The following is a 23276-nucleotide window of genomic DNA, read 5'->3' as shown; positions in this document are numbered from 1 at the left end:
AGTCAATTCTGACATATCTATATATAACCCAAGAAACCAGCGATGTCATTATCAGCTTTGAAGGGCCGACCTAAAAATGGAAGCCAAATATACTCCAGGTGCTGTCTGACCTAATCAACTGACTCCAAACACTGAGGACGCTGACTTCGCCCAAGATTCACTGAGAAAATTTTGAATGATCCTACCTCATAATGATATGGTGAAAAAGAACTAATAAGATTGTTTTAATTAAGAAGACTTACCACAATTAATCTAGTTATTAGTACTTATTATTTAGTTTATTGCAATTTAATTGATTTTTCTTCATACCATGTGGCGAGGTAGGATCACCCAATAATCTTTCAAGATTCACCGATCGAGTTTGAAGCCGGTCCTAGCTGACCTAAGCAGGCATGGGCTGGCTAGAATTTCTCCATCAAATACGACGGTGGAGGAACCATGAACATAGCTACGGCACAGTAAACGTTGCGACAATAAATATTAGAAAAGTTCTCACTAAAAGAACCCGTGATGGTCGAGTTGGTGCACCTGAGAAGCCGCTCGAGTTACCAGCTTTCCCATTACTCACAGGTATGCATTTGTTTAACAAATATTTAATAAATCCGACTATTTTAGTTTGATAATATATTAGAAAAAAGAATCACTTACTACTTGATAACGAGGTAGCTAGATTCAAGTGAGATACTCGATATAATCATTACATGACGTCCTGCCATATATTGGATTAATTACAGGACGGAAGGTTGTGGGTGGGAGTGCGATCGGAGGGCTAAAAGAGACTCAAGAGATGATAAATTTCGCATCACATCATGGCATCACTTCAGATATCAAGGTTATTTCAATGGATTATGTGAACACCGCAATGGAGCGTCTTGCAAAGGCAGATGTTAGATATCGTTTCGTTATAGACATCGGGAATTCATTAAAGTCTACAGCCTAAGACCGTAATCCATTGAAAAAGAGGCGGATTAGTTATTTCAGTTTGTTGTGTCAGTTGTTCCATGTATGCTGGAGCTATTTAATTCTATCAACAATAATTCGGTCGCTTTGAGAATGGAGGTTGCGGTGTCAAGGACTTGCACTGGACTGAAAATTCTATGTTTAATTCTTACTAGCGGGACTTTTTGTATCTATTCGTTTACTTAAGCTCTCTTTGTCGAATAAAATCACTGGCAAACAGAACAACCTAATTTCAGATCCCAAAATCATCGTTTAATGATTCTTTGTTTGGAATCTATGGCTGGTTATGGAAAGGTCCACCGGTAGTGTATAAATAATAATAATTAATACTCCTCCACTCTCATAGGACAAAATCGAATGGAAAAAAATTAAATTATGATGTATTGTAAATTATATAAAATACGATGTATTATAAATTATATATATGTATAGTTTTCTCGAGCACCAAATCTTAGATCAAACCAAATGAACAGTTTTAATAGAATATGGACGCCGGCCATCCGAGATTTAATATGAAATATTTTTTGGTTTTTTTTTTTCGGTAACGATTTAATATGAAATATTAGTATAGAAGCGTTTGTCAGCAGACCAGCCAGATGCATCAGCAAGATTTTACGTGGTAAATTCCGAAGCAGAAAACGTCCACGGTACAAAATAGGAGAAAATCCATTGAGAGAAATTGGGAGATTACAAAATTTATATTTGTTGTTAATCATGTTTACGAGAGAAGAAAATATTAAGGGATCCTAAATCTGGTCAAAGGAGGTGAATCCTAATCAATTTGAGCAGAAAATAACAAAGAACCATCGCCAGCATGCCGTTCGGGTTGCCCAGATTTCGGGGCTTCTTGGGTGGCATGATCAGTAGCTCGAGTGGCCTCTGTGGTGCGCCGACCATGATAAGCTTCCCACTAGATCTCAACAGTTCAACCAGAGGGAGGAGAGCATGAGCGGCTGAAACAGTGTCAATGATAATGTCCAACGTGCCCATAGCCGACTGTAAAAGTCACGTAAAATTCAGAAGATAAGAAACTCGGAAAAAAAAATGTAATAAAAAATAGACAAGTCAGGACTGTTTACACGAAGAAAATGTGCATTTTCGAAACCATATTACCTACCTGCATCTGTTCTGGATCACTACTGACCAGAAACAAGTCGGCTCCCGGCCGGTCGATGGCCTCCTCCTTCTTGCTGGGGGAGGTGCTAATAACAGTCACCTTAAGGCCCATGGCCTTGGCAAACTTGACGGCCACATGGCCCAGGCCACCAAGTCCGACCACACCGACGTGGAGCCCCGGCCTATTGAGCCCATAGTTCTTCAGGGGACTGTAGACAGTGATCCCGGCACACAAGAGAGGAGCTGCCCCATCCAGCGGCAGATTGTCGGGTATTGCCACCGCATAGTGCTCATCCGTCACCATGATGTCCGAGTAGCCACCGTAGGTGGTGCTCCCGTCTCGGTCCTTGGTATTGTAAGTGAGGATCATGCTGGGACAGTAACAAGAAATAAGATATACAGTAAACGTTGCGAGAATAAATATTAGAAAAGTTCTCACTAAAAGAACTTGTGATGGGCGAGGTGGACGCTATTGGCCGTTAATAAAAGCCAAATGATAATTGTATTATAAGATTTACAATAATTGTATTATATATCAAATGATAATTTAGGGATTGTAATATAGAAGATATCTAGGCACATTCCAATTGAAGCATCCCTTTGGTATTACTGTCCCAGTTCTCTTAACAATCCAAATACACAATAATATTTTATCTGCACTGCCTGGTATCAAGAAATCGAATGGAACCCGACTAATCCTGATTCAAGCAGGGTTAATACACTAAAGGGTAAATATTTCCCAATTGTGAATTTTTTTACATAAGATTTGAATATGAAACCTTACATTTGACGAATTGACACAGCCCTTACGTTGGTATTCATCCAAATTTTATGTCGGTAAGATTGATCTTATATTTGTAATTAATCCAATAAAACTACCATCAAATGAAGATTGCAAATCCTGGAGAAATGCTTGGAAAAGTTTGAAGAAAAATATGAGTATTATACGGGGAGAACATTCATTTTTTGATGACCGCAGATCATTCAATTAAATCATAGAAACAGTTACATCAACCGATCCACTAATTGACTTTATTTTAGAAAATAGCAACTAAGGGGCTTCCATGGAAGTACATAAGACAGATGAATGTGCAACAAGAAGGAAAAGTATGAAAGAACTAATAATCCGTCTCCAAGTGATTTCTCGATGATCCAAGCAAGTGAATGATGGATACTCTTAAGCAGCAGATTTCAATGAGTTCCCAATGTCTATAACAAACCGGTATCTGACATCCGCTTTTGCAAGTCTCTCCATTGCAGTATTCACATAGTCCATTTGAACGACTTCAATGTCTGATGTGATGTTATGCTTTGAGGCGAAATTTATCATCTCCTGTGTCTCTTTCAATCCACCAATTAGACTTCCCCCAACAACCTTCCGACCTGTAATTAATTTTATGTATAGTTAGTTCTCCGTAGCTGATTACATCAAAAGTCTCACATGGGCTAGTTCAAGAGCAGGCATACCCATGAGCAATGGGAAGGCGGGTAACTCGAGTGGCTTGTCTGGTGCACCAACCATAACTAGCTTGCCGTCGTTCTTCACCAGAGCAAGCAATGGTAGGAGAGGATGAACTGCCGAGACTGTATCTATGATGCCGTCCATCGTGCCCATAGCAGACTGTATCCATAGCAAGTATTAGAAACCAATACAAACAGTTTATAAAGATGTATAATGAAAACGAAAATGTGAAAATATAAGCTTGTAATTGTTAGGATGTCATATTATCACGTACCTGCATTTGTTCCTGGTCATGACTAACTAAAAATGAATCGGCCCCGAGGCGCTCCACGGCCTCCTGCTTTTTACTGGGAGACGTGCTGATGATAGTCACCTTGAGGCCCATGGCCTTGGCGAACTTGACGGCCATGTGGCCCAATCCGCCGAGCCCGACCACTCCGAGATGGAGCCCGGGCTTATCAAGCCCGTAGTGCTTCAATGGACTGTATACTGTGATTCCAGCGCATAGGAGTGGAGCCACCCCATCAAGCGGCAGACTGTCAGGAATCGCCACCACGAAGTGCTCATCAGCCACCATGATGTCGGAGTAGCCCCCGTAGGTCATGGTGCCATCATGACACTTGCTATTGTAAGTAAAAATCGTTTTAGGGCAGTAGTTTTCGAGATCATTGGCACAGCTCTCACAGGAATGGCATGACCCGACTAAGCACCCAACGCCAACCTTGTCCCCAACCTTAAACTTTGTCACCTTGGGGCCGACTTCGGTCACAACTCCCACAATCTCATGCCTACATTCGGGCCAAAATTGTTCATTAGAAAGACCACTTTTGGGATATAAAAGTATGTGATCTAAAAGATCTTGTAGACCGCTGTCTACGAATTAGAAGTTTATGTTATCGGACGTACCCTGGCACCAGAGGATACATGGCGCCTCCCCATTCATTTTTGATGCTATGAAGGTCGGAGTGGCATATCCCACAATATAACACCTTGAAGGTAACATCCTTCTCTCCCGTTGCCCTGCAAAATATAAATCATACATTTCAACCAGAGGATACACTATATAACCTCACTTATTCATCAACCACACAATAAGAGAGAGCGAAACAACCTAAGATTAATAAGACGAGTGAGATCTCACGGTATAAGGAGCACAATACGCAATAAAAGTACCTTCGAGAGAATTTGAAAGGAGATAGATGCCCCGAGGAGTCGCGGGCAGCCCATCCGAAGGCCTTCACGGGATGCTCTTGTTCGGGCGACTTAGCCATTCGAGATGCCATTCTGTGATCCGGGATGAATCCGATATAGAGCAATGGAGGCTGTTGCTCTTTGGTGGTAAAAGAGAGGAGGTGGAGAAGGGTTTGATGCAGTATGAGCGTACTTATAGTGAAGGGGCGGCTGAGCGTTTGGGGTGGAGCTGACATAGATGGTGAGCTAATAATAGCAATTAATGACAAAAAAGAAGAAATTAATGATTTTATGCGGTCGGGTCAAAGGTTTCCTGAACTTTCTATAGTTGTCCCGACCACCTTCTCCCAAAGTTACTCCTGCTCGTGCTTTCGTAAAGGTCAGATGGGCCCCTTGCACCAAATGGAAGATGTTCTTTGTTTTGTTTACTTCTAAGTCACCCGGTTCTATCAACATGTACACAATCGATACGAAATTGGAGGAGGTTATAATTAAGAGAGATTATGTGTATATAATATTTGAAATAAAATAGTATCGAAAAATTACTGTAGTTTCTATTTTTAGAATATTCTAGATCTAATTTAGATATGATGTCGTATTTTTTAATATTTATTTTCAGATTTCATTCTAGTATTTAAAATCCATGAATAGACGAGTTATTTATGTAATTTGGTCGGTGTGCCTAACTATTAAGAGAAAAACCCGACCGGCCTCTACTATCCTCCATGAAATGCCAACCTGACGATCTAGTTACAACGTGATGTTCAAGGCTACTCGTAGATGTTTTGAATCAGATTTCAAATCGTAACGGCGATCGAAAACTCTCGATTTATCAAATTTGATTGTATATAATGTGTGAAAAAAGTAAAACAAATTGCACCTCGAACCCGAACGAAAAGATGGCATGGACCAATATGGATACGAGTGAACATGTTTAGTGCTTGGACGCGTGCATCTCAAGCCCCAATCTCTATGGAGCAGTTGAGCTCCACGTAACAGCAATTTGGTGCCACACATATGTGGCCATTTTCGATTTTCAATTTCTCTAGCTGGCTGTTCTGATTTCTGGAAGGTTGCCAACAATGGGAAATGAAATCCGATGGGAAACAAAAATAATTTAATGACGCAGCACAAATTAGAAAAAAAAATTAATTTATCGGTTTTCCCCAATTTTCAAACGGATAAGTATCTAATAAATAAATAAATTTATGAGCAACATTTCATTTTCTTCTTTCCACATGTAATTAATTGGATGAATGTGTGTACTGTATCAATAATTTAGAAGGGATAATTACCCAACTACCCCTTACCTCCCCCGGACTGGGATAATTTATGCATTTATCAACTCAATTTACCCTCCCAACCTTCGCACGGACATTGCACTTGAATCCCCAACCAACGGAACTTATAAAATTGGGCTCAGGTGACATTAATTGTTCACGAGATTTCTTTTTTTCTTTTTTTTTCCCTATCACAAGAGAGGCTTGCTATGTGCATAATGAAGGAATATTATGAACCTAAAATATATAGATAAGCACTAAATCCAGAATCTCATAAATTCATGTTGAAAATGAATAACGCTGTATTGAGTTTTCCTTTCTCATCGATTTAACCGACTAAAAAGAAAAATCAAGGGTTATTAGGATGTCAATTTAATCAATAAACTGTCCCCTTTTGTTTCTTTAGAAAACACATTAGCTTAGGAGAAAATAGAGGAAAGGAAAAAAGAAACGGTCACATGATCCCACTGATAAGAATTAAACTCGGACTTCTTGGTCTTAAGTCGAGAGCGATGCCATTACACCAAACCACCCTCATCGTAACTGCCCCCTTTTCAGTTTCTCGGCCTTGGGTTAGTAGGGGAGATTTTCCTATTCAAAGTTCCAGGATAAGAAGGATACAGAAAAAATTCATGAACCAATTCAATGACAGGAATTGATCCATATTCATCACAGGTTTATCCTTGAAGGGTGGTTTGTATGGACTTCTTATGGCAGCTTCGCAACACCACAAGATTGGATTCGAGCACTCTCAACTCCTCCGACTCTGCAGCTACAATACATAGGAGACACGGGGAATACGACAAAGCCTGACTCCACCATTCCATCACTCAATTCACCCACAAGGCTGCCACCAATCCTACATTACAAGTCAACTTCGATGTTGCAATCTTTCAGCGCATTCTTACCTCTCAGTGGTTTGCATCTACAACAAAGGCACCATCAAGTTTGCCTAGGCTTTCTACTCAACTGCAACCGACCCCTTACAAGGGGAAGCAGAAGCTGCCTCAATGCCATTCGTTGTGCCCAAACTTGGACTCCACAGCCTGCTTCTACTCGGCGATTGCAAAGACTTCATCGATAGCTTGATGTCTTCTCATCAACTTCTGCCTAAACTATCTGCTATTATCTTTGTTATGCTATTTGATCTTTCTTTCTTTAACAACTGGACTACTATATATATCCCTCGAGCTGATAACCACCTTGCCCACAACATTGCCCATTGGGCTGGTTCTTGCAATTTGAATGGTCCTATTGACATCTCATCCATCCCTCTAGCAATTCGCATCAAAGAGGAAGAGATGCAACATGGTCCATTCAAATTTTGATACTTTATTATTATTAATGAATATCCATCTTCAAGGAAAAAAAAGTTCAACGAAGACTTTTTTTTATAGGTTAACAAAAAAAGAGACGCCATTATCTAATTATTTCTCATCTTGTTCCTACTAAATCCATGAGCTCTTCCTCTGTAACCGAAAGAAAAGCAATTCACCATAGCAAGACGAGAGGATATATTAAGGCTGGAAGTTAAATTTATGCCCCCCTAAGAGAAATTTCCACGAAAATTTTATTAGTAATAATATTTCTTAATAGTATTTTGGAGTCTATGTACGTATATATGACTATTTCTCAGTGCTTGCATTGCCTTTGCTCAAAGTCGTTACTTCTATAGACTAATGCAATGACATATATTAATCTAAATCATACTTGAAGGCTACTCTTAGCTTTTTCAAGCATTAATATATTGATAGTCAACTTAATTTAACTATTGTGCAAATTCTCTGCCAGTTCCCATAGACATACTAAACCTAGGAATTGTGGCATCTCCTCTTTTTTTTTTCTTTTTTTTTGTTACTACTAGTGTAACAGCACACCCATTGCACGTGAAATGTATTTGTTTTTTCTACTAATGACCTACTTCTAGTCACTGCCGGTACAAACTGGAATGGCCCGCTTATATATTTGTTCTTTACTATGAGGATGAAAATATCAGTAGAAGAGTGCTAACAGGGTAGGCTCACAGGGAGGACATCTGCACATAGGTTGGGCCACAAGTCAGTTGAGACTTTCTTTGATGATGGTACATTAAAAAAAAAGAAAAAAGAAAAAGGTAAATGTAGTGAGGAACAATTTAGAAAATAAAAGAAATGCATGAAAAAATTAGAATTCTTGTCCTTTTTTTTTCCTTCGGCGAGAAAAGGACGCCAAAGCCTAGAGTTACAAGAAAACATGAAAATTACAAATTACAAGGGACAAAGGCAGGACATGGAGGCCCCAATAACATCATCTAAAAGAAGCGAACTAAATCCATCAGGCGGGTCATGGATATATGCACCCCGAAAGAAAGAAGGGTCGGCCTTTTGGCGAGCCAATTGGCGATCAAGTTTGCCCTCCTGATAAGTATGTCAAATTCCAGTAGCCCAATCCCCTCTTAGAAGCTCTTCAACACCTCCAATCAGTGAAAATAAATGAGTACCCAGCGAAGAACTTGATAAAAGGTTGCAAACAGCAGTCGATTAATACCTTGGTGAAATCCAAGATCCCAGGGTAGCTGCAAACCGGTAGAAATGGCCAATAACTCGGCAGCAACAGCAAAGGTCCAGCCGATATCCCAGGAGAACCCAACAAGCCATCTACCTTCGTCATTCCAGATCATACCCCCAGCTCCGGCCAACCCCGGGTTGCCCCTGCCAGCTCCATCCATATTAAGCTTCACACAACCTCGCGAAGGTGGCGCCCAATCAAACAGTTAGTACCCTTTAACAAGCCCAGTCAAATTATTAGAGCTGATAAGGGACCGGCTCAAGGAGGCCGCGGTTCTTATGATCACAGCAGCTGCTCTGTCCGGTCTAGAAAAGTTTGGATCGAACAGCTCTATGTTGCGCCATGACCACCACAACCAACAGCCAACACACCAGCCCAACGAGAGGAAACTAACCGGGAGCCAAAGGGGAAGGGAGAAGAAGGAGACGCAGAAAAACGGGGAAAGATGGACTCCCACATTAAGCGAGTACTGCAGCAATCCCGCAGCACATGAAGGACGGAATTTTCCTCAAGAAGGCCACGTCTACACAAGCTGTTTGAAGAGAAATTCCACAAAGCTCAAAGACTATCTGTGAGAAGTCAATTGTGTGACACAATCCAAAGGAAGTTGCGGATTCTTTGAGGCCCTCGCCACCTTCATATAAGTTTCCAAAGCAAGAGATCATCAGCTCAAGACTCCTCAACCAGAAGGTCATAGGCAGAAGAGACCGAGTAAATCCCTGATGGATCAAGTGGCCAAACATATACCAATGCTAGTTCCCTGAGAATCAACAAAGTCTGCAACCGGCCTATCTCAAAGATCACCAATTGCATCACCAGGGACACGGGAAAGCAGTGAGGTGCAACCTGGTATCCAGGGGTCCTCCAAAAAGAGAACAGATACCCTGAGTAAGAGGATAAAACCCTTAGATCACACTTTTTCTCACATAAGCAAAACCCTGGCATCAGGGCAACAACATTTTCCATATATTGATGCAACAACATTTTTCATATAAGCAAAACTCTTTTCCAGTAGAATTTAGAACAACAATTTTTCATTGGAGAAAGGCTCCTTCAAATGATGGTTACAACTCAACTAACAACTTAAAGAACAAGTTCTTAAGAATTACACAAACACAGTCATTTAGAAGCTCAAAAGGTCAAGTGAACTCCGGATATATAGACTGTGCAATTGCTTACGGCGAGCACTAAAATTATTTTACAACATTAGCAAAACCTCAATAACTTAAGTTGTGCAATTCACATAAGTAAACTTGCCAATAATTATAATACCAAAAATCACATATATTACAGAGCAAGCATCAACAAAGATGATATGCTCATACGCACTAAATATCAAAGTCAGAATCCAAAAAGTGGGGGATGTGGGTTCTCTTGAACTTGAAGAGATAAATAAACCAAACAGCTTGTGTAAAGATAATGTTTGGGTATTCGCGAAATATCAAGAGAAAATTGAACAAGCAGAAGTCAATGATCATCAGATAAAGCATACGCTTTGTTTTTCTACCATTCATTTTAAGGTGCAGTATCTTATAAAATCTGATAATTGAGCATTTATAATCAACTTTAGTATAAATTTTTAAAACATCAAATGACTGAAAAAAAAATCCAAAGCCGATTTGCTATCCAACTCAGGGAACTTCTTTTTCTTTATAAGAGGATATCCATCATCCGACCTTTTCAAGGAAAGCACAACATTCAAATGAGCATTATGTCGAACATGTGGTGGATAGAGCAATCATTCCCAAAATGCAAGATCTATAATATATAATGCTGGAAAGAATAGAAGGTCAAACAATAGAAAATATACGATCAGAAGACCAAAGAAAAACTGTCATAGCAGCAGAAATTAGATGCCTCCGAGATTAACAAATGTAAAACGGCAGCAACAATGGCAGATTGCAGATTGCCTGCTTCTCGGATAGCAGATTGCCGATGGAGTCACAGAAGGGGCGGGTAGCGCGCACGGAAGCGATGGCTAGGTGATTCAGGGAGGCCCTGGGATGGGCAGTTGTAGTGATCGAGCGCATCTATGGGGGGGTATCACTGCGAAATCGGAAGGAGAGGCGGGACCATCCTGGTGCCATGGTGTGGTGAAATTCATTCTGGAAATGACGATGGCATCTTCGAAGGTAGGAGCGGTTAAGGAGACGGGAACAAGTGCGAGGCGGGTATGGCAGTGTGAAGCGCGAAAGAACACCAGGGCACGGGTACTTGAGTAAAATTGAGAAAGGGCAAGGGTATTTTAGAAAAAGTGAAAATGTCAGACTGTCAGACTATCTCCCTCTTTCTTTTTAATAGTAGAGTGATTATCATTATTATTATTTAAAAAAAAAAATTGTTGCAAGCGCTCACATGTGATGCACATTTGATTCCATCCATCAATCAATCAATATAAATACAGTGGCAGTCCAAGAGAATTATGGACAAAAGAAAAATCTTAAAGGGCCTTTCATTTATTCAATAAGATTGATATGAACTATAATGTAAAATTTAAGCAAATTTTTATAACCAATTTCGTCTAGATTAATGTTATAATAACCTAGAGAATTAGAATTTGCAGTTAGCTGATTGGGAGAGCAATGATTAAGAGAAAGTCAAATGAATTGGGTTGATGGAGAAAAAAATATGAATTGTGGAAATTCATAACCTAATAGTGAACTAATAAATGAAGATGAGAGAAAAAAATTCATTAAAGATTAAATAAGTTATTATATGCCTTATATTAAAAAAAATAGTTATAGATTTCAATTATAAAATTTTCATTGGACCAATAAGCTATTGAATCTATCTCCAACTTAAAAGAATTGGACCTGATATGGTTTCAGCTCACACGAGTATGCAGATAACGAACAGGTGGTAATGGTCGCCTTGACTCCCATGGGTTTAAAAATATTTAATATGTTAAATGATTTAAAGAATTATGTCTCATAACTATACTCAAACTGTTGTTGAAGCTTTTTAATAATACAAGGACAAGTGTCCTTCATATTTTCTATTTTAACATTTTCTTCTTTTCTTTTCTTTTTTCAAATTTGGCCACAAATTTTGATTGTTTTTCCTTTTCGTACATTCCATTGATTTTTTCTCACCTCGTCCAAAACTATCTCAAAATTAACATGTTTTAACTATTTATATATTAATTAATTAACTAAAATAAGTCACATCATACTAAAAAGTAAAGCTCTCTCAATTATAAATAATCTTATTTATGAGGAATAGACTTCAGATCACTTAAAGCAATTACAAAATTTATTTTCTTTTTTTGGTAATTTTTTTCTGTGAATCATTGATTATTTTTCTTTATTTTATAAAGGCGTCAACTTACCACCTCAGCCGCCTCCTTTTAGGCGGTACATTCAAATTAATATCGTTGCTACCTCTAATTATTATTCTTTATTAATTGATTTGCTCACCAGTTATGTCAGCTCCACTCGAAGCTCAGCCGCCCTCCTCCACTATAAACATGCTGCAAACTGCATCTTACTTCTTCACTTCTCATTTTCACATTGCCATATCCAACCAAATTATAAGAGCCTCTCTCACTCTCTATAACATCTCTCCAAATCTTTCCAATTTCTCAGATGGCAAAATCACCAGAGCAAGAGCATCCCGTGAAGGCATTCGGTTGGGCTGCCCGAGATTCATGTGGCCATCTCTCACCTTTTAACTTCTCCCGAAGGTTCATCGCTGCCCTTTGTTTCTTGTGCTGAGATTCATGTGTGTCTTGTTTTTCATTTATTTGGTTGAAATGATTTGTTTATGCAGGGCAACGGGAGATAAGGATGTTTCCTTCAAGGTGTTGTATTGCGGGATATGCCACTCCGACCTCCATTGCATTAAAAATGAGTGGCGAGATTCTGTGTACCCTATGGTCCCCGGGTACGTTATAGTTTTAGGAACACCAACTTAAGTTTTATGTACAACTTAAATGAGAACCTCTGTGGATATACCCCCGGTCTCCGGGTGCTCATTTCACTATCTAACCAATTGATCAAAGCTGCCTTAAAGATCCGATTTTACCAAAAAGAGTTTTGACTTACTCGTACAAGTTTTGGACAAAGTGCAGGCATGAGATTGTGGGAGTGGTAACAGAAGTAGGCCCCGAGGTGACAAAGTTTAAGGTTGGGGACAAGGTTGGCGTTGGCTGCTTAGTGGGATCTTGCCACTCTTGTGAGAGTTGTGTTAACGATCTCGAGAACTACTGCCCCGAATGGATTCTCACTTACAATAGCAAGTACACCGACGGGACCATCACCTATGGTGGCTACTCCGATATCATGGTCGCTGATGAGCACTTTGTGGTAGCGATTCCTGATAATTTGCCGCTTGATGGGGCAGCTCCGCTCCTTTGTGCCGGAATCACTGTCTACAGTCCATTGAGGCACTACGGGCTTGGCAAGCCTGGACTCCATGTCGGCGTGGTCGGGCTTGGGGGATTGGGTCACATGGCAGTCAAGTTTGCCAAGGCCATGGGAGTCAAGGTGACCGTTATAAGCACCTCTCCCAGTAAAAGGGAGGAGGCCGTGGGCCTCCTGGGGGCCGATTCATTTTTAGTTAGCCGTGATCAAGAACAGATGGAGGTACATGGGTGGATATAATTATCTGCTACACACATCATCTGCCTTTTCACCACTTAATTATAGTGGTTCTTAATTAATATTTCGTTATGGTTACAGGCTGCTAAGGGAACAATGGATGGTATCATAGATACAGTCTCCGCAGTTCATTCTCTTCTACCTTTGATTGCTTTGTTGAAGAGCCAAGGCAAGCTTGTCCTGGTCGGTGCACCTGAGAAGCCGCTCGAGTTACCAGCTTTCCCATTACTCACAGGTATGCATTTGTTTAACAAAAATTTAATAAATCCGACTATTTTAGTTTGATAATATATTAGAAAAAAGAATCACTTACTACTTGATAACGAGGTAGCTAGATTCAAGTGAGATACTCGATATAATCATTACATGACGTCCTGCCATATATTGGATTGATTACAGGACGGAAGGTTGTCGGTGGGAGTGCGACCGGAGGGCTGAAAGAGACTCAAGAGATGATAAATTTTGCATCACAGCATAGCATCACTTCAGATATCGAGGTTATTTCAATGGATTATGTGAACACCGCAATGGAGCGTCTTGCAAAGGCAGATGTTAGATATCGTTTCGTTATAGACATCGGGAATTCATTAAAGTCTACGGCCTAAGACCCTAATCCATTGAAGAAGAGGCGGATTAGTTATTTCAGTTTGTTGTGTCAGTTGTTTAATGTATACTTGAGCTATTTAATTGTTATGTTTGGACTGGGATGTTTAATTCTTACTAGCGAGACTTTTTGTATCTGTTCGTTTACTTAAGCTCTCTTTGTCGAATAAAATCACTGGCAAACAGAACAACCTAATTTCAGATCCCAAAATCATCGTTCAATGATTCTTTGTTTGGAATCTATGGCTGGTTATGGAAAGGTCCACCTGTAGTTTATAAATAATAATAATAATAATAATAATAATAATACTCCTCCACTCTCATAGGACAAAATCGAAGGGAAAAAAATTAAATTATGATGTATTGTAAATTATATAAAATACGATGTATTATAAATTATATATATGCATAGTTTTCTCGAGCACTAAATCTTAGATCAAACCAAATGAACAGTTTTAATAGAATATGGACTCCGGCCATCCGAGATTTAATATGAAACATTTTTTGGTTTTTTTTTCGGTAACGATTTAATATGAAATATCAAAACAGTATAGAAGCGACATTGTCAGCAGAGCAGCCCGATGCATCAGCAAGAAGCTGCAAATTATATAAACTGTATGAAATAGACCGAGAAATCCTAGCTGTCCCTACAGCCCTGAATTAATTAGCGAGGTAATCCTAGCATTATTGCCCCCGTCGATGGTATTGTTGATGACTGCTACCAATCTTCATCGGATATAATAGCTCCGTCAATGTCCCAAAAAGATGCTCTACTCCAACAGTAGAAAGATGGAGGAAAATCAAGAGCCACTGAGATTTTACATGGTAAATTCCGAAGCAGAAAACGTTCACGGTGCAAAATGGGAGAAAATCCATTGGGAGAAATCAGGAGATTACAAAATTCATATTTGTGGTTAATTATGTTTACGAGAGAAAAGTTAAAGAGATATAGAGGGATCCTAAATCAGGTCAAAGGAGGTGAATCCAAATCAATTTGAGCGGAAAATAACAAAGAACCATCGCCAGCTGGCCGTTCGGGTCGGCCAGATTTTGGGGCTTCTCGGGTGGCACTGCAGCACGGTGTTGCAGCATGGACAGAGACATTCGCCGAAGCTTCTATGAGGCGCTCAGGTGGTGCTGCGGCACAGTGTCGCAGCGCGAACAGAGGATGCTCAGAGCTGCTGACCAGCTCTCCAGCCCCCTCTCCATCATCTTCGTCGATTTCTTCTTCATTCTTCGAGTCTCCCGAGGTTCAAATGGAGGAGGCACATCTCCACAGCCTCACTTCCTCTCCGTGGCACGCTGCAAATAATCTCGGAGTTTATATTTTGGATTAGTTTCCATACTCCAATTCTGTGAGCTGAGCTCGAAGCCAGCCTAGACCTGCCAGAGTTCCACCTTTACCGATGTCAAGATACCAACATTATGCATAAATCTACCAATACACCTGCCGAGGCAGTCCCCGATGGGACCACGTGATTCTACTATTCCTCGAATGCGCCTCTAGCCACATCATCTATGTTTAATTTGTGAGTCCTTGTACTTTAAACTTTGTTTGTGTGAGATTTTGATGTGTCGGAACTGTCTAATATAAAAGGTTAATCCGGTTAGATACGGTATGGATCAAATTGATGTAGAAATGGACCAAATTAGTGTCAAGAGGACGAAATTGAAGTCAAAATGGATCAAATTGTTGACACGAAATTGATGTAAAATTCGAGAAAAATATCAAATTGATGCAATTCATCTATTTCAAGGACGAAATTGGTAGTTTTTGCATTGAATTTCTCTTCATTGGTGCAGCTTGTACATATATTTTTGCGTTGAATTTCTTAATCTTGCGTTATTCAGGATTTCACCTTCTTTTTTTTTTCAGTTATAGAATCGATTCATAATCTTATAATAACAAAATAAAGGAATGAGAAATAAACCACATGAAAATCTTGGTAGTGAGAATTAAATCTTACACCTCCTCCCTCAATTCAGGTCCCCGCTAATGTTATTGTATTAAATCACATTACCTTCTTTTCATCATAAAAATTTTTATTTTGAAAATTCCCCAAGGAACCCAAGACTGATAAATTCGAAAGGGGGAGTTATTATCAGTTATAGATGACTTCCTAACCCCTTTTTCCGACATCGTTCGCTAAATATAATCTCACCGAGCAACAAGAAAGAAACTTCAGCATATTTCAAGCCATTCGCCCTCAACTTATATACAAAAGATCCCACAATTCAATTCTTCTCTGTTTGGAAGCGTTTGTTATATGGCAATCTACCCACATTATCAGCAATCTTTAATTAAATTGCCTGGGCCACCACATTGACATGTTTGGTTAGGCTAGATTACCAACAAAGCACATTGCCTTGGTATCCTATATTACCACCAAACTAGCAATGTAGATTACCAACCAAGTGGTAATATGAGAAAAATAACATTCCAAAACGACCCTCGTGTCTTCTGTCTTCACCCTCGCCTCAATCCCTACCGTAGGTGGCCGGAGAAATCGCCAGCAACAGGACCCTTCCTTTTCGTCATAGCTGCCACTCTCTTCTTCCGCTCTCGATTTTATGCTTCAACTTCGAATCGAGACATACTTTGAAGAAGCCCAGTTATTTCGAAAGGAAGCATTTTCTTTTGCTTCGAGGAAGGCAGACAGAGGAAGAAGACGCTTCGGTTTGAATTCTATCGAGACAGGGAACACGAGAAGGAGAGAGAGAGACGGAGGAATATAAGCAATGGCGGCCTTAGCATTCACGGGAGATGAAGAGCAGAGACGAGGGTTGAGAAATAAACAAATTTTTTTAATTAATTTTTCAGATATTAAAGAAGGGCATAATAGGAATTGGGTATGGATTTCTTAGATTGGCACTCATATTATTGTGATACCGAACTTGATATAAGAAACTTTGAGATGACTAATCCCCCTCAAACAGAGAAATCTTCTCATCAGGCAGTAGAACTTAATGAATTCCCAATATCTATAACGAAACGGTATTTGACATCTGCCTTCAAAAGACGCTCCATCGCAGTGTTCACATAATCCATCCGAATAACCTCTATATCTGCAGTGATGTTGTGCTTTGATGCGAATTCGACCATCTCTTGCGTCTCTTTTAGCCCCCCGATGAGACTTCCACCCACAACCTTCCTACCTGTATTAGTCATGAAAATATATCGCAGTCTCATAAACTCATTACATCTAGTCATTTTCATGCAGTACTACATTATTCTTCCTTTTAAGATAACACTCGGATTAATCCAATTTCCATAAGAGTGTAGAGGGATACCCCTGAGCAATGGGAAAGCTGGTAACTCGAGCGGCTTCTCGGGTATACCGACCATGACTAGCTTGCCGTGGTTTTTCAACAAACCAATTAAAGGTAGGAGAGAATGAACTGCTGGGACTGTATCTATAATCCCATTCATTGTTTCAAAAGCAGTCTGTAATGGTGAAAGATGATATGAACCAAGAGTTGCTAATTTCTCTGTAAGCAATTAGGTTATTATATAACCGATCACCAACGTACCTTCATCTGTTCTTGATCACGACTAACCAAAAATGAGTCGGCCCCAAGGCGGTCCATGACCTCCTCCTTCTTACCCGGGGAGGTGCTGATAACAGTCACCTTGAGTCCCATGGCCTTGGCAAACTTGACTGCCATGTGGCCCAACCCCCCGAGCCCGACCACACCGAGATGCAGTCCTGGTTTGTCAAGCCCATAATACCTCAAAGGGCTGTAGATGGTGATACCAGCACAGAGGAGAGGAGCCACTCCATCGAGCGGCAGATTGTCAGGAATCGCCACCACGAAGTGCTCATCAGCGACCATGGTGTCGGAGTAGCCGCCATAGGTGGTGGTCCCATCATGGTACTTGTCGTTGTAAGTGAAGATAAGTCCGGGGCAGTAGCTCTCGAGATCGTTGGCACAATCCTCACAAGAGTTGCATGATCCCACTAAGCATCCAACACCAACTTTGTCCCCAACCTTAAACTTTGTCACCTGGGTGCCTACTTCTGTCACCACCCCAACAATTTCATGCCTGCAGTTCGTCCAAAACTTACACGAGTAAAATCGCAACACTCTTGGTAAAACCACGACTGATCTTTCAGCTTTAATCAATTAATTAGATGTTGAGTGAGAGTCGATCGAGTTTAGTGTTCGTCGAACGATATATGTACCCGGGGACCATAGGATACGTAGCACCTCCCCATTCATTCTTAATGCTATGAAGGTCGGAGTGACATACCCCGCAATACAGCACCTTCAAGGTAACATCCTTCTCCCCAGTTGCCCTATATACAGAGACAAATCATTTCGACCGAATATAAACATGGCACTAATTAATACACCCATATGCCGGAAAGGGAAACGAATGAAAAGGACAATATGCCTGAATCTCAAGTATAAGAAACGGGGAAACTAGGTGAACCTTCGTGAAAATTTGAAAGGTGATAGATGGCCGGACACATCTCGGGCAGCCCAACCGAATGCCTTGATGGGATGCTCTTGGTCCGGTGATTTCGCCATCTGAAGAATTTGAGAGTTGTTCGAGGAGGAGTGAATGGAAAATGTATGTATGAAGATCAATGATGCAATCGCAGCGTATTATTATAGTGAAGAAGGGTGAATTTCCGGGCAGCACTGACATACGTGCTAACATGTAATCTGTGTCTATATACACATGGAAACATTATTAATAACTTTCCAAAAATTATGAGCTTTTGTTTTTTTGGTGAGCAAAATTATTAGATATTATTATCATTTATATCAGGACAAAATGTTGTACATTTACTATTTGTCTAATTGCCGTTTTGGCAAGTAATTGTTGATTTATTTTGGGTAAGTAATTTGTTGAGCTTTATCTATAAGATTTCCCCGTAAATCTTCTTGCAATTCATTAATAATATCAATATATATGCAATTAATACTAATTTACTACCTGTGCAATGCACGAGTTTATTTTATTTACTCTCTTAGTACTGTACTTGTAATTATTTCATTTATAATATTAAAATATTTATTATTACTAATTCAACCAATCAAAGGATTTGCCTTTAGGCCATGAAAGTTTTTAAATACTTTTTTGTGATAAAAGAATGCTTATAAGTTCAATATAATAAAACTTAAATTTTAAATGGTAATAAAAGATACGAAAAATTTCACAACAAGCATTAAACTTGTAATCTTGATTTTTTATAAGTTAAAACTTGAGATTTTTTTTATCCAAAACCAAATTTTGATGTTTAGAAAAATTATATGGTGGTGGACAATCACTTTTTGAATAATTGAATTATAATATTGATGAATAAATAAATAATCTAGATGATTCAATGGTCAAAAAACTGATTGCATCATCATGTAAATAATTGCGTCATATAACTTCCCGATATATAATCATGTTTTTCGACCTCATTAAATAAATACATAGCCCAGCCTCGAGCACACATGAAATAACTGAGAAAGTGGAAATAATTAATCCCCTGCCTCTCCTGGATAGATTATGTTCTTAGACAGTAGACTTCAATAAATACCCGATGTCGATGACGAAATTGTTGGGAATTGGTGTATGCCCTAGATGCAATCTATCATCAGTTCTGTAATATGACATGTATTTCATTATATTACGAGGCATATCTGTTATTGTGTAAATTGCGCTAAATATGATTTTACACAATAATGTCCTTGGAATAGTAGGTTCAATAGGCATCAAGTGTGACTTGATTGTGAGATCCTATAATTACTGAACATTATTCCTAAATGTCCATAGTCAAAGTATTATCGTTAATTAGGACAACGATAATACGGTTAGATTAGTGTAAGTGTTGATTGATGATCAAATCTCATAGGTCATGGATATGGAGATATCAAATCACACCACATGTATACATTAAGAGTAATGTGTATAGGACTGATCCGCCATGAGATTGCTACATGGGTTGTTACGTGACTGTCATTAGCATATCTCAAAGTAACTATAGTGTAATGGTCCTTTGACTTGAGGTCACCATAGATTCCTACATGTAATGTCATATACTTTGATACTGTCAAACGCCACTGTAACAGGATGGTTATAAAGACAGTTATTGGGTATACCACAGAGCATGGAGAGGAATGTGAGTGATCAAGATAGGATTTGTCCCTCCTACGAAACGGGAGCGATATCTCACGGCCACTTGGTGGTTAAGTCTAAAAGTGTATGCATACCCAAATGAGTCGATATAATGATATCGAGCTCATTTGTTCTGATAGACTTACCCGGTAAACCAAGAAAAAGAGATATTGAGCCATACAAGGATGTCATCGACCATGCCTTGGGCTCAATAGAGATATAGAGGACAAAGGGATTATATTACACGGTAATGGAGGTCACAAGGTTCGTCGAGAAATTGACTTTCCGATTACTTGAGTAACAGTGATGCATTGCTAGATGCCACTCACTGTTTGTAATATTGAAATAGAGATTTTGATATTACTGTCAACGTAATTGGGAACCTACAGGGTCACACACTACGACTAAATTGACGAGATATTTTGAAACAATAAAATCATCTAATAAAGATTAGATGATTTATGGTGCGACTAATTAATCGGATATTTAATGAGATTAAATTTGTCGATTAATTAGACTCGATTTATTAGATTAAATGGACCAAATTGATGCAAGATTAATACGGTGACACATGGGCCATACATATGTCTACATTTATACATACACATGGGCTAATTAAATGATGCCATTTACCTAGACACATGGGCCATACATATGTCTACATTTATACATACACATGGGCTAATTAAATGATGCCATTTACCTAGACACATGTCATGTAGGGAGCCCATGTAATTCTAATCCCACATCGGTGGGATTTGAATTTTCTTCCCTTCCTGTTTGTTATATAAAGGGTACAGAATATATATATATATATATAGATGAGATATATATGTATGCATGTGTTTGTGTACGTTTACATACACAAATATATAAGATATACATGTATGTATATAAATGGGCATAATTGAGTTGAATTGTTCAACTCATTAGGTCCAATTAAGTCTAATAAATTTCGAGAGTCGCACCAGTGTTTCTTTCGAGTGTTGGTCGCTAGCACCGCCGATCTCGAAGACTCGTCGACAAAGTCGGTGTGGATTCCAGTAGAGGCGTCACGCGTGGGACGCTCGGTCGACAACTTTAAATATTCCAGGTACGTTTTATTTACTCTTATTCTTCTAGTAGGTCTTGGAATTAGTTTCACGGGTAGGAAATTTTGAATTTCTGTTCCTTTTTCGCTTCCGTTGCGCCCCGTGGAACTAGCAATTGGTATCAGAGCCTAGCTAGTTAGAATCTGAGTAGATAATAGCATAAAATATGATTTTATGCTTGGTACTCGTGTGATTATGTTTGATATTTGCGGTGCATGACTGTTAGACATGGACAATGTCCTAGTTGTGTTAGTATAATAGTTATACGTGTGGACTATTATGTAATAGTTACATAATAGTGTATAGTGAGATCGATTAAATGTTAATCAAATCCCTCAAAATATTAAGTCCATATCCTTCCACCGTGTAACGCTCGTCAAGACCAAGATCGATGAGTGTGTAGACCTTGCCTTCGCAGGATGCCCTTATCTATCCTAGTAAGACGTTGTGTTTACCAGTGGGTCGGACTTAACTGAGCAAGCCTAATAGGATTAGGAGTTCAGAGGCATGTAGTTGGGCATCGATCTATAAGATAGATTTGAATAAGGAGTTATTCACCCAACTAATCAAGAGTTGCATGTGATGCAATTGGGAAAGTGAGTTCCCTACCTAAATAGCCAGTTCTGGGTGAATCAGCCCTCGCTGACTCAGAGCTTGGTGAGATATGGATCTTGAGCTACTATGAGAATGATATTCTCTGAATCAATGTTGAGGGTCATTGATTTGATATAAATAGTGGGAGCAATATTTATAAAGTCCTCATTAAATATTGTTGTGTCATAATACTTATTTTGTATATTTCTATGGTAGTTACCATGGCAGGGAGCACTTCTAGTACTTTCTGTTTGCGATCCGTCCTTGATAAGGACAAACTGTCAGGGAATAATTTCCTTGGTTGGTATCGAAACTTGAGAATTGTTCTCACCCAAGAAAAGAAGCTATATGTCTTAGAGCAACCTCTTCTTGCGCCACCGCCTGACGATGCCCCCCAAGCTGAGAAAGATGCTTATAGTAAGCATCATGATGATGCCGTAAACGTCGGATGTCTCATGTTAGTCACCATGGACTCGGAGCTTCAGAAGCAACACGAGAACATGAAGGCGTATGATATGATCGTGCATCTCAGGCAGCTCTATCAAGAGCAGGCCCAACATGAGAGATTCGAGATCTCTAAAGCACTTTTTCAGGCAAGGTTGATTGAGGGTAGCCCGGTGGGTCTTCATGTACTCAAGATGATTGGGTACGTTGAGACTCTGGGAAGACTGGGATTTCCTCTTGGTCAAGAGTTGGCCACAGATTTAGTCCTACAGTCGCTGCCCAGCAGTTATAGTCAGTTCATTATGAGCTATAATATGAATGACTACAATAAACCATTGCCTGAACTGCTTAGCATGTTGAGAACAGCTGAGCATGATATCAGCAAGGGGACGTCCGTTCTAATGGTCCAAGGGACCAAAAGAAAGGGCAAGAGCAAGAGTAAAGGCAAGAAGGCTAAAGGTGCATCCAATTTTGACTTGGGTGCGTTGAAGCCTAAAGCCAAGGTGGCGAAGAATGATTACTGCTTCCATTGTGGCAACACTGGACATTGGAAGCGGAATTGTAAGATATACCTGGAAGAGTTGAAGAAGAAGAAGGGAAGTGAGACTTCCACTTCAGGTATCCATGTTATAGAGATTAATGTATCTACTACTTCTACATCTTGGGTATTAGATACCGGATGTGGTGCTCATATTTGTGGAAATATGCAGGACCTAAAGGACAGTAGATCGTTGACAAAGGGCGAGGTGGACCTACGAGTTGGAAATGGAGCAAGAGTTGCTACATTAACTGTAGGGACTTATCACCTAGTTTTGCCTACTGGGCTTGTATTAGATCTTAACGACTGTTATTATGTACCTGCTATTAGTAGAAACATAATATCTGTTTCTTGTTTGGACAAGAAGGGATTTTGTTTCACTATAAAGAACAAGTGTTGTTCTATGTACATGAATGATGTATATTATGGCAGTGCACATTTAAGTAATGGTCTGTATGTTCTTGATCTAGATACGCCTATTTATAATGTGGAAACCAAACGGCTCAAATCTAATGATTCGAACCCGACTTACCTCTGGCATTGTCGTTTAGGCCATATTAGCGAGAATCGCATCTCTAGACTCCATAAGGATGGATTACTGGACTCGTTTGATTTAGAATCGATCGAGACATGCGAACCTTGCTTAATGGGGAAAATGACTAAGGCCCCTTTTACCGGAAAAGGTGAGCGAGCTAGTGATCTTTTGGCTCTCATACATACCGATGTATGTGGACCAG

The 23276-nt window shown here is 39.6% G+C and overlaps 3 protein-coding genes, 2 long non-coding RNA genes and 1 pseudogene across 6 annotated transcripts; 2 read left to right on the top strand and 4 right to left on the bottom strand.

Moving 5' to 3' along the window:
- The first annotated feature begins 521 nt into the window (after window positions 1–521).
- Window positions 522–943, top strand: LOC116199662. The gene is made up of 2 exons (XR_004155578.1): window positions 522–570; window positions 735–943. It is a non-coding gene; the product is annotated as an uncharacterized LOC116199662 (long non-coding RNA).
- Window positions 944–1493: 550 nt separating this feature from the next.
- On the bottom strand, window positions 1494–2886 carry LOC116199660 (probable mannitol dehydrogenase). The gene is made up of 2 exons (XM_031530121.1): window positions 2078–2886; window positions 1494–1956 (listed from the first exon to the last, which is right to left on the bottom strand). The coding sequence occupies exons 1-2, from the start codon at window positions 2444–2446 to the stop codon at window positions 1717–1719; spliced, it is 609 nt and encodes a 202-aa protein (XP_031385981.1). The 5' UTR covers window positions 2447–2886; the 3' UTR covers window positions 1494–1716.
- Window positions 2887–3018: 132 nt separating this feature from the next.
- LOC116199654 (probable mannitol dehydrogenase) lies at window positions 3019–4913 on the bottom strand. The gene is made up of 5 exons (XM_031530113.1): window positions 4712–4913; window positions 4445–4558; window positions 3813–4326; window positions 3544–3697; window positions 3019–3459 (listed from the first exon to the last, which is right to left on the bottom strand). The coding sequence occupies exons 1-5, from the start codon at window positions 4819–4821 to the stop codon at window positions 3254–3256; spliced, it is 1098 nt and encodes a 365-aa protein (XP_031385973.1). The 5' UTR covers window positions 4822–4913; the 3' UTR covers window positions 3019–3253.
- A 3216-nt stretch (window positions 4914–8129) lies between these two features.
- Window positions 8130–10786, bottom strand: LOC116199661. 2 transcript variants are annotated; one of them, XR_004155576.1, is made up of 2 exons: window positions 8536–10786; window positions 8130–8461 (listed from the first exon to the last, which is right to left on the bottom strand). It is a non-coding gene; the product is annotated as an uncharacterized LOC116199661 (long non-coding RNA). The 2 variants fall into 2 exon arrangements; XR_004155577.1 differs by having other exon boundaries at window positions 8130–8452; window positions 8536–10785.
- Window positions 10787–12071: 1285 nt separating this feature from the next.
- Window positions 12072–13892, top strand: LOC116199657 (probable mannitol dehydrogenase). The gene is made up of 5 exons (XM_031530115.1): window positions 12072–12238; window positions 12325–12438; window positions 12626–13139; window positions 13236–13389; window positions 13554–13892. Exons 1-5 carry the CDS (start codon window positions 12141–12143, stop codon window positions 13757–13759), a joined length of 1086 nt encoding a protein of 361 aa, XP_031385975.1. The 5' UTR covers window positions 12072–12140; the 3' UTR covers window positions 13760–13892.
- A 2184-nt stretch (window positions 13893–16076) lies between these two features.
- LOC116199655 lies at window positions 16077–18336 on the bottom strand (annotated as a pseudogene).
- Between the last annotated feature and the right edge of the window lie 4940 nt (window positions 18337–23276).

Source organism: Punica granatum, chromosome 3 (assembly GCF_007655135.1).
Source record: "Punica granatum isolate Tunisia-2019 chromosome 3, ASM765513v2, whole genome shotgun sequence".
Taxonomy (NCBI): domain Eukaryota; kingdom Viridiplantae; phylum Streptophyta; class Magnoliopsida; order Myrtales; family Lythraceae; genus Punica; species Punica granatum.
This window is presented reverse-complemented; position numbering and strand designations above follow the sequence as displayed.

Bases quoted from the DNA above. Each gene is read 5' to 3' on its own strand.
- LOC116199654 (XM_031530113.1), bottom strand. From the start codon at position 4,821: ATGGCATCTCGAATGGCTAAGTCGCCCGAACAAGAGCATCCCGTGAAG. The intron at 4,327-4,444 runs GTACGTCCGATA...GCCCGAATGTAG, and splicing joins ATGTATCCTCTGGTGCCAGG to GCATGAGATTGTGGGAGTTG. The intron at 3,460-3,543 runs GTATGCCTGCTC...AATTAATTACAG, and splicing joins CGCCTTCCCATTGCTCATGG to GTCGGAAGGTTGTTGGGGGA.
- LOC116199657 (XM_031530115.1), top strand. From the start codon at position 12,141: ATGGCAAAATCACCAGAGCAAGAGCATCCCGTGAAGGCATTCGGTTGG. The intron at 12,439-12,625 runs GTACGTTATAGT...GACAAAGTGCAG, and splicing joins GTGTACCCTATGGTCCCCGG to GCATGAGATTGTGGGAGTGG. The intron at 13,390-13,553 runs GTATGCATTTGT...GATTGATTACAG, and splicing joins AGCTTTCCCATTACTCACAG to GACGGAAGGTTGTCGGTGGG.
- LOC116199660 (XM_031530121.1), bottom strand. From the start codon at position 2,446: ATGATCCTCACTTACAATACCAAGGACCGAGACGGGAGCACCACCTAC. The intron at 1,957-2,077 runs GTAGGTAATATG...TGACTTTTACAG, and splicing joins GTGATCCAGAACAGATGCAG to TCGGCTATGGGCACGTTGGA.